This window comes from Diospyros lotus, chromosome 1 (assembly GCF_014633365.1).
Source record: "Diospyros lotus cultivar Yz01 chromosome 1, ASM1463336v1, whole genome shotgun sequence".
Lineage (NCBI taxonomy): Eukaryota > Viridiplantae > Streptophyta > Magnoliopsida > Ericales > Ebenaceae > Diospyros > Diospyros lotus.
Window position 1 is genome coordinate 47,258,354 of NC_068338.1, and position 11,041 is coordinate 47,269,394.

Below are 11,041 nucleotides of genomic sequence, written 5' to 3' on the forward strand. Positions count from 1 at the left end.
TTTGAACTTATCTTGATACTCCCTTATCTTGCTCATTTTAACGAACGCTCCCTAATAAAACAACAAAATCACAAGAATTGCAACTAGTTGGCAGCCAGGAATGGGTCATCATTCATCAAGCATACTTCCTCAACAATAAATTGTGAACTTCGCCAGTTCTTAAAGGCAAGGCAGGCAAGCTTGATTGGGCATATCACATTTTTATAAAACTGAAACCTAGTCACATATAAAAATGACGAGGACATGATCTATTAATGGTATGCCCTTGATAAAGAAATTTTTTTGGCTAGAATATCCAAAAAGAAATAAAATAAACTGAAGCATAATAAATTACCTCTTTTACTAAACATGCTATATACCATATATGTAACCTATAAATTTATAAAAAGAAACAATAACTCAATAAATTTGAATGACACGTAAAAACTCCAGTAAAAGAACCGCTGAACTTAGCTATGTAAAGTTTGATTCTCCCGGTAGTTCCTCTCCCATAACTCTACTTGCCTTATTGAATTTGCTTTTCTCCTGACGAGGGACTTGAAAGCAAGGGGATCATAGGGAGGAGGCATTGAGCATGGTTTCGTTTCTGTTGGACCCTTCATAGATTCCATCATAAACTTCTTCATCAACCCATCTGCAGGACAAGCCAATATTTCCGAGCAGAGCTCGACTGCTTTTTCAGGTACGGTGGGCTTGTACCTCAAGAGCTTAGCATATTCATTTAGGAGATGAAACATGTAGTCATACACATAATCCATCTTCAGCTCCTCTTGAATGAAGTCACTCCCTGCCTTCCCGATAGCTTGTGCCTGGTAAATCAATAAGAGAGCACATTGAGACAACAAAATTATTTTATATCTTAGAAACATAAATGTTTTCCAGAGAGTTTCCTTCTACTTTTTAAATGCTAATACTTATCTGAAATAGTGATCAAGCCTATTCTACCAAGGATAATGCTAAGTATCATCTGTGACTGAATGGCTGCCCCCTAATTTACTAGATCACTGCAATATAGAAAGAAAAATCTTGAACGAAAATGTTATATATATTCGTTGAAAAAAGTAAAAGACCAATCATATTGACTCGTGTTCATGAGAATATCACTATGGCACAGCCACAATGACACATCACTGCAACAGCATTTTCAAGATAAAATATCATTTTTCTACAAGATAACTTGAAAGCAGTAACAACCCCTGCTGCAAGAGGATCATATACAGTTCCACATCAAAGCTCCTCCCAAACACAGGAAGAGCAAGACAATAGCCATGGTGAAGAGTTCTAGTAATTGCTAATATAAAGAAGACAAAATAAGAGAATTACCTTTTGCTTGTGGCTGTTGCCCCAGTCAACAGCAAACTTAATAGATCTGCACTTGTCATCATCTCGTATGGGCCAGTAATGGTGTACAGGTAACAAACTTCTTGTGAAGAAATCGTAGTAAACAGGCCTTACCAGTAAGGTAACAGAATCACACGCAAGAATGTATTTTTCACTCACAGACCATGCAGATCCTTCAATATATATTTTATATCTGTATGAATGGCACAAACACAAAGACAAAAGCTGTGTTTATCAAGGAAAATATATGGCAAAATACATAATTGAGTGAATTTTACAATGAGAGGAGACCTGTGGAACCTTTTTGGAAATATGCTTCTGTTTTTTTTTTGTTATCATCATTTTTAGAACAAAAAAATAAGAGTAAAAACTTTCAAAGCACCATTTTTTCATAGGATAACAGCTTTTGGAATCAGCAAAGAATCTTTCTAGACAAATTTGAAGAGACATTTTTTCTGGTAACCATCACTTTCTCTTGACTTATTAAAATTAGAATTAGAGAAGAATTTTTAGAATTATAACCAAACAAACTCAACCTTTCAAGTCCTGAATTCTATGAAAAGAGAAATCCAAAATCTACTACCAACTTTTTCATTTACCTGTGAATACATTGGCTTGCCAAGTCTGATTCCCTGTATCCTTGCTGTGATTCTCGAATCCAATCCTACAAAAAGGAACCACAAATATTAGTACATGGTTATAGGAGAACAAGCTAAAGCAAGCCATTTTAAAACCTTAGCCACTGCATTCTTTACACACTCAAGTAACAAGAAAGACAGGACTTGCTTCGTTCTACCAGAAGTATACTTCTGGTTTGAATTATCAAAGGTGTAAGAGTCGCATAGGCAAGCATTATACCACCAGAAAAAGAAAAAGAGGGTTAAAGTGGAATAGTGGGTATAAGCAATATGTTGCTAGCAAGAAGAAGAGAATATCCAGAAAACACATGTTTAAGGAAGGGGAATGAAAAACTATTGCTCCAAGTCCAATGGCGTGAATTATATGTTGCTTATCTTAGAGAATAAGAAGAAAAGAACATCAAGAAAACACATGTTCAAGCAGGGGCATTAATAACTCATGCTCCAAGTCTAATGCCCACAAAAAAAAACCCCAACAAAAGTTGAAGCATGCCGAATCAAACATTGAGTTTTTAATTATCAATTTACCATAACAGCAACGTGTTTTAATCATTCCTCAAAATACATCACGTTGCACATACTTTGTAGACAACTCTTTTAATTTATTTCCAAGAGTAGAAGGGAACACTGACCTATTGATTGGTGATTGCTTATAACAAATATTAATTATCATCTAAACTCCCACAAATACCTGCAAAATTAATTATCCACTTGTGGTTGGGATGCCTTAAATTTTTTAGAATAAACTAATTATTTTGTTGAATGACAACCATATCGACAAGTGAGGATTTTAGCTAAAAACAGTTAACTTTGCATGGAATTAATATTTCAATGAGAATGAGATTTTGGCTAGGAAGGATTAAATGATTTCAATATTAAGTTCAGATTCTGCTGGCTAGGAATCTTTATATGACAATGGGTTAACTTTATGAGGAAATAATATTGAATAACATTCAATAATGGAGTATTTTGAACAATAAAAACATAAAATAAAGAAAGACATTCTTCAGACTAATCCCCGTTATTAAACATAGTTGCTTTGTTACTTTCCAAAAAGAAGGGAGATTACTTGGTCCCTAGTGACAATACTTTTCCAAGTAAATAAAATAAATTGTGAATTACACCCCAAAATAAATTATCACTTTGAAGGAACTATCACTTTGAAAGTAAATTACACCCCAAAATAAGTTTTGTTTTTTTGTTAAAAGAAAACGTGATTGCTACATGTATGGTTTTAATAGAGAATAATGTATAAGAATAAAATCATGAAGTATACATAGAGAAAGAGAAACAAACATGTGCAGACGCAAGCAAGAAATTTGACCAACCTGTGCATATATGCGAGCACCCCAATCTTGCTTGTCAGAGACATTACACTTGAGGAGATCCATCCTAGTCTGGGCAACTGTTGGATTGCCCTTCCAGTAGGCATGAGGCTCCCTATCCATCCATCTCATTCTCTTGTTCCCTTCTCTTAGATCCTCTAACAACCCCTCCCATGGCTTTATATTTATCTCAGGCCTACAAAGTTAATACACAGCATTTTGAAGAAATTTGTCCTTCAATAGAGGATTCCAATATATAAAGGGCTCTAACCTCAATCAATGCTATTTGGACAAAAAAATTTAATAAGACTAGCTTCTTCCCTGGTCCACTCTCTCATTTGAAACTAAAACAGCCACCATCCTAATAATATACATAAATGGAGATAAAAAGGTAGATATACGCTATGAATACGATATCATAGAAGCAAAGATTCTTAGTATGCAATAATAATATACATAAAGAAAATACTGCCAAAATAACAAGATAGTGATTAATTCAAATATTTCCACCATAGATGTAGTATCACTGTGTTAATATCATAGATGCCAATCGATCATAATGTTTCTCCAAAGTAATCTCTTTTTTGTATTATCCTGTCTAGAATTTTAAGTAGCTTTTCTTTCTTACAGCAATATATTTTTTTCTAAGTACAGCGTTATTTGTTGTCAATGCATAAAACTCTGAGATGGGACTTTTCATGATATACCATGGACTGTCTTCCAAATCATACAAACACAACAAGCTTCACAATTATTTTTATTTTAAGAAATAGCAAAAGAATATCTTTTTCCTTCTCAAATATTGTTGTGTTAAAAAAAATAATTACATAAATAAAAAATGAAATGGCAAATTACACATGGCACCTCCAATATTTGGCTTAACTATAGGCAACATCCCTCACATCATGAATATCATAGTCCCTTACTTTACAAAGTTGTTTCACATTACACCATTGTTATACAACTGTGACCTAAATAAATAAAAGCGTTGACTTCAAGGGTACAACGTTGGGGATTTAGATTACGCGGGGTAGCCGTTTATTTCTCAAATATATCACTAGGTACCCTTTTGATTTTTCAAATATGTGAAGAAGAACAGTCTGGATTTTTTGGCAGAAAAAGAAGACCCAGAACTCATTTTCATTGTATATGGAGAACCTTCCACTGAGAACAAAGAGAAACGGAAAACAAAATTGAGAATCAAAACTCAAAAAAAAGTACAACCCTCCATATCTCCATTTCCTTGTTCTCAGTGGAAGGTTACTATAAATTTTGAGATGTGTGCGGGCTATAATTTAGTCAAACCTCAAAGAGTATAACACAGAAATCATGAGTGAAATAGCCAAATTAAGTACTTGAAGGAATATTCATACCATCCCCAAAAGGACCAGTCCGGGAAAACAATGTCCAAGGTGGCATCATTGGCGCAGTATCTGAACAATGGCGGCGGGGCCGTGGCATTGGGTCCCCGATAGTGCTTCGCTATGACCACCGGCCAGTCAACGCAGTCGAACATGAGGTCCAGATCGGGGACTTTCCCTGGGTACCTCCGTAACAACTGTAGGATCCCCCATAGCGTAAAAATGTCTCTCGATTGAAATCCCTTCTGGTATCTCTCCACGTAGGCCCTGCCCTTGACGATAACCAGCCGGAAGTTGGCCGTCCTCCGCGCCCTCTCCACCATTTCACTCGTGACACCTGTCTCCCTCCAAGGCCGTAGATCCTCGTGGATCCAACGGAAGTACTCGGGGCACGTGGCCGGTTCCTGCCCGTCCTGATCATCTTGCGAAACGGAGCCGGTCGAGTAGAAGTAACTTGCCGGGCAGGTTCTGGTTTGGCTGCCGGACGTGCAGTTTAGCGGGATTTCAATCTTTCGCCGGGGCTTTTTGGGGATTTCCGTGTGTTTCTGAGGCGCCACGTGGGTTGCTCCCGTCGGCAGGATTGTCTTCGGTTGGGAATTCCCAGCAATAGACTGCAGGAGAAAAAATAAATAAATAAATGAATGAATGGGCACGATTACGAAACGCGAGATCCTCCGTCAAGATCAAAGCCAAAGTCAATCTCGGTCCATTGAATGGTACGAACGGCTAGTTATAGGCTGAGGCCCACAAATCACATGGGCAGTCCGCGCTCGCTTTGCTCTTTTTTCTTTTAAATTGTGTTTAGTTGAGGTTATTTGATATTTAAAATTATAAAATAATTTATTATTTAGATATAACGTGAAAGGGACACACGCGGCGCCATAATTTATTTAGGCAAAGAAATCATAAAAGCAACTCGGCCCAATAAAAATTGTTCGGCAAAGGAAGCATGCGACGCCGTCCCGGTGGAACACGGCACAGCCGCCGTGGAGACAGCGAACGTGTGCAAGAAACAGGAAACAGAAACAGTAATGGCGCCAAGAAACGAGAAGACTGAAAGGAAGTTTGGAAAGGTTGACGAACGCAGAGCAAAATTGGAGTCGGAGAAGCGCGTGACGACGACGCGCCGGCGAGGGGAAGGAGGAAAAAGAGAAGATCAGTGGGCGACAGCACTGGCAGCCAGAGGCCGACCTTCTGAGTCTCTGAGAAATACCTCCGAAAGCTCTGCACGTTCTTTCTCATTTGTTCACTGTATCTAAAGATTGTGATCGTTATTATTAATAAACTATTTATTGTTCAATGTAAAAGAAAGCTAACGAACATCTTTTACATTAATGGCTTGTAAGACTCGAGAATAGAATACTGATACTGTAGTGCCATAATCACCGCGTGCCTCCCCCTTTTAACTGCGCAAGGTCCAGGTAAATCTTAACCCAAAAATCTAAATACAAAATACCTACTTTTAACCCTGGGACTGGGGAAAAGAGCCTATCCGAGAATATTGCTGTAATTTGCAGGCTGTCGCGTAGCAGAAGAAGATCATATCATGTGCATTTATTATTATTATGCAAAAAGAGCAACTCACCATACAGTTGGGCTCTTCACCTTGCACGTGGCATTTTCCAATTTTCACAAGACCAGACCCGACCCATCCAGCAAAAAGGAGAATTAATATTTTTATAAAACTATTTTAAAATAAGCCATACTTCAATAACTATAAACTAATTTATTGAATTTTTTGTTTTCAATAAGCGAATATTGCTTTTCAAAGAGCAATATTATACAAACATTTTTTAAAAAGTTCCAACCATAATAAAAGCTCACATTAATTGTTTTCGCCATTATAAATGATGATAACAGTAACACACGACATATATGTTCATGAAAACTCGTATGTTTGCCAGATACCAAAACGAGAAAGAAGATGATAATCACACACTTCATTTAAATAAACTGCAGCCCCTGAATTCTAAAAACTAAAATCAACCAAACAGGTGACCGCAATTATGTTTTCCATTTAATTGGGCACAGAACTTTGTTGGTTCACAACATGTAATGCAGCTCCCCATTTGAGAAACAGGAAGGAATGGGTCGCAATCTACTTTATAGTTATAGCTGCCTCACTCAAGCTAGAAAAATCTTTTACAAGTTGCTTTTTGAAAGGTGAAATCGCTCACCCTGGACGCCCCCACCTCCAGCCCGACAAGAATATGAGGGGAGGTTAATCATGGTGACTCAGCCAACCAACAGCAACTAGACCAATGTACACTGCGCACAAGGAGCCCCCCTCATTTAAGAGATTGCTCCCACACTGTCGCTGGTAAGACTCAATCTTGAATCATTTGTTCCAATTTCACTGCTGCTGACCAATTGAGCTGGCAAGTTGCTTTTATTTAGGGGGAGGCAGGAGACTATGGATGTTAAATGAAGAGAGCCGAAAGCTATTTCCGGATTCAATAGGTTACGCTTATAATAATAATACTCTTAAAAGAAGTCTTTAACAGGGTGGTTTTATCCAACACAAGCCAATAGTTGTGGATGGATGGTCCCTAAAAACAAAGGCATTGCAGGTGCATGTATTTTAGATGACCCTAAAGAGGCGACCATGTTCTAAAAACTCTCAGCGACTCTCGTTTTGAGTTTTCTCTTTTATTAAAAAAAAAAAACTACAAAAAAAAGACTAGTGGGGTGTGCCTACTAAAGAGCATTATAAGAAGTGGCAAGTTTAACGAACACCCATTTCTTTCGCGCCAGTCAGTCAGTCAGTCAGGCCAACCAGGTTGCAATAGGTCAAGATTTCTATGCTTCCTGACATCCTGTTTCTTTCTTTGTTTTCTATACTATTTCATAACGGGTCAATCTGAAATGGCTTTTCTAAAACATGGGTTCCTCAGCCCGTGCTACAGTAATACCACACGGCAAATTGATAATAAATACGATTTATTTATAAAAAAAAAAAACACAAAAAATGTTTTAAGGTAATATGTGTTCATCTAAGTGATCGGCAGGTACACTGTTCGGTAAAGTCTAGATCGTAGATTGTTCGTTGGATCTACTTCCTTCCATATTCCGTGGATTAAGTGAACCGGCATTCACGGCGCATTTTATGAAACCAAACCTAACCCTAAACCTAAGCCTCCGAAACCGAGGCCAGCTGGCAGCAAATATAGCCGAGAGCAAATCACAGGGACGCCGTCGTTTAGCCGGAACATGATGTCTCTAGTCTAGATCACATAATTAATCGATCGAGCAAAAACAAAATTGAAAAGTAGTAAAGGCGAAAGATGAATAACATGAGAAAAAGTAAGGAAGAGAGTAAATGAACTTACAGTGATGTTGGTGTCGAGGAGGAGCGTGGCGACGAACGCGCCGGCGAAGAAGAGGAGGAAGAAGGAGAAGAGAAGCCACGATCTCGAAGGCCACCCCATGGCGGGCGGAAACATAAGCCACAGACGTGATCCGTGCCTCTGAAGCTGAAGGCCCTGCCCCTGCGTCTTCTCTCTCATTGTTCCCTTTCTCTGTGAGAATAATAAGCAGAAGGATCAGCTCAATCCAAACCCTGTCTCTTCCCAGCAGAACATTTACGAGAGCTTAAACGACGGTAACTGGGATCTTAGCAGAGATGATGTAATGGAAAAGGTTTAGAGCTTTAATTAGGGAAATAACTGAAGAAAGACGAAGAAAGGGGAGTTTCTCTTTTACATAATAATAATAAAGGCGGAGAAGGGAAGGGAATACAGAGAGGAGTAATGAGAACAGTGGAGATAGATCGATGGAAATAAAGAGGAATATTTCGGACAAGAGACACAATAAAGAAGAGAAAAGTTAAAATGGTTTCATAATACACGATGTTTGGGCAAGGGAGAGAAGGTCCACAATTGTGACTTGTGAGCGACGGCCCGGACTATGGTCCCCGTAAAGCAGGGAAGAGAGAGAGAGCCAGAAAGATCGATTCACGTGTTCTCTATTAATTTTTTTTTTAAATAGATATTTATAATTGTTAATTTGATAAAGTTAATTTAGAGTGTGTTTGATAATATGAAATTTTTATAAAAAATGTCATATTCAAAAAATTTAATTCCATCATTATTGTTTAGTTGGAAAAGGAAAACATTTTCCATTTTCCATGAAAAATAAAAACCACCACCCATTAGAATCAAATTTTCATAGAAATTAGGTCAAAATATATTTTAAATGGTTGTACCATGGAATTGAATTTCATGAAAAATATTGTGTGTCAAACAATAAAGATGGAATTAAATTTCTTAGATATGACATTTTTTATGAAAATTTCATACTATCAAACACACTTTGTTAAAAGATAATAAGTGCATTTATTTTAAAATAAGATGTATTTATTAATTTTATTTTTATATTTAAATAATATGTTAGTTGATTAAAATTTTAAAATATAATTTATTTATTATCAATCAATTAAATTATTTAAACGTTAAAAATAAAGTATAACAAATATATATTATTTTAAAACAACATAAATTTATTGTTCCTTAACTTTTACCCGGTTAGCACTATAATTTTAATTTTATATAAATAAATATTATTAAAGTTATGTAGTATATATTTTTGTTTTTAAAAATATAAAATTGGTAGAATTGGGCTTTTGCGGCTTTGGGCTGGGCTTAACCAGAGCCACAGGCAACCAGAGTCAATGATGGTGGGGTTGAGAGCTTCCAGACCCTGATAGAATGGTGTTTGAGAAAAAGTATAAATAATTCTTGATTTATTATTAAATAAATATGGAGTTCTTTAGTTAAAAGATTGATAAAAATATTATTTTATTCTTACCTACCTTTCTCCTTCTCTCTGCCCCCTCCTCCCTCCTTTTCTCTCGCCAATACCCATCTTCGGAGGCCGAATTTGGAGAAGGTCGATCTTTTTTAGAATTAGACAAGCAAAAATTAGATATTTAAATTATTAAAATAATAATAATAATCCATGGCCCATCGATTATCAGGGGAGAGCTCACTGAGAGGATAGTGCGAGAGAAAGAGAAAGAGAAAGAGAAAGAGAGAGAAGAAGGTGAGAGAAAAATATAAAAATAATAAACTGATGGTTGTCAATTGTCGCCAACCACCACCACCACCATGATCGAAAGGGGCGTGTCCATCACTGAAATCCATTCATAATTGGATTCACTATGAAAATGGGTTAAAGGGGGAAACGGAAACCCTTGTGTGGATATTTTGGTATTTTTAACAGTTGTATGTGATCACAAACAGGACCTCAAAAACGAGTTTAATAAAATCAAGATAGATTATGGTTACTTCTGGTAGTTTTAAGAGTATGTTTGTATTTTCTTAATGTAATTTGCCTTAATTTAGACATATGTATAATTTTAAATAAATATACCAAAATTTATGAACGTATCCTCTAAATATTATTTAAACATTGATTGCAGGAATGTCATTACAACCTTCTATAAGTTAACTCTTAACACTTGTTCAGAACCAATTTCGATGTAATTAGGATTCTAATTTTATAAGTTTGGTGATTCTAACAAAATTAGAATTCGAAATATTATATTTAAAATAATACACTAAATTTTATAATTGAATTCCAATTTTTATATATGGAACCAAGATAAAAATGAAATTCAGTATGTATTTGGTCATACACCCAAACAACCCAATCAAGGTAAAAGGCTAATATACATATATATACGTATATTATAAGATTCTTCACCAAATTAACAAACACTGATAAATGATAAATTTCATTTATTGTATTGTAAAATTAATTAAGATATTATTACTAGTTGATAAATGATAATTTCATTGCCATCGCCAATGTCTTCCAAGAAGTGATTATTGGGCTTTTTGCCCTTCTGATTTTAACTCTCTGTGCAATCTATCCAATAAATTAAAAGAAAAAAAATATAGATTTCAGCAATATGAATTCAAAGATTATAGCCCTGCTCCCAGACACAGTGTACCCAAAGCTGACAACAAAGAGATATACAACATCGCAATAATCACAAGCAAGCCTTAAACATACAGAGAGATAAATATACAGAAACAAACTCGATTTTCTTGCCGCCGACTGGAGTTGATGATGATGGTCGGTGCTTGATGCCACCATTATAATTAACGACAAACTCATGGATACTTCGAGACATCGAGAGAGAGAGGAGGAGAGAGAGAGAGAAATTCGCTTTCCTCTCTGAATTTATCCCATATTTGATTTAATGAGATATATATAAAAGAATTAAATTATATATATCTAAAATAGATCCATGGATAATGATTTTAGGTCCAAATGCAAAAGCTGCCACCCCATTCAGCCCATGAAATCTGGTCAATTTGAGATCAGATATTGCAGTCCAAGACAAATATACTACCAAAGCAGGCTGAAATAG

General features: G+C 36.2%; 1 protein-coding gene across 2 annotated transcripts in view; it reads right to left on the reverse strand.

Moving 5' to 3' along the window:
- Positions 1–244: 244 nt before the first annotated feature.
- LOC127810009 (uncharacterized) overlaps positions 245–11,041 on the reverse strand; it is a 37,607-nt gene continuing 26,810 nt past the window's right edge. Inside the window, exons 1-6 of one of the 2 annotated variants that reach the window (XM_052349227.1) lie at positions 7,995–8,554; positions 4,678–5,276; positions 3,308–3,500; positions 1,941–2,005; positions 1,324–1,534; positions 245–809 (exon numbers count right to left, since the gene is read on the reverse strand). In XM_052349227.1, the coding sequence (XP_052205187.1) occupies positions 450–809; positions 1,324–1,534; positions 1,941–2,005; positions 3,308–3,500; positions 4,678–5,276; positions 7,995–8,171 (1,605 nt within the window). In that variant the 5' untranslated portion in view covers positions 8,172–8,554 and the 3' untranslated portion in view covers positions 245–449. Of the gene's footprint in view, positions 810–1,323; positions 1,535–1,940; positions 2,006–3,307; positions 3,501–4,677; positions 5,277–7,994; positions 8,555–11,041 lie in introns of those variants that run through there. The other variant, XM_052349241.1, reaches the window with a different exon arrangement.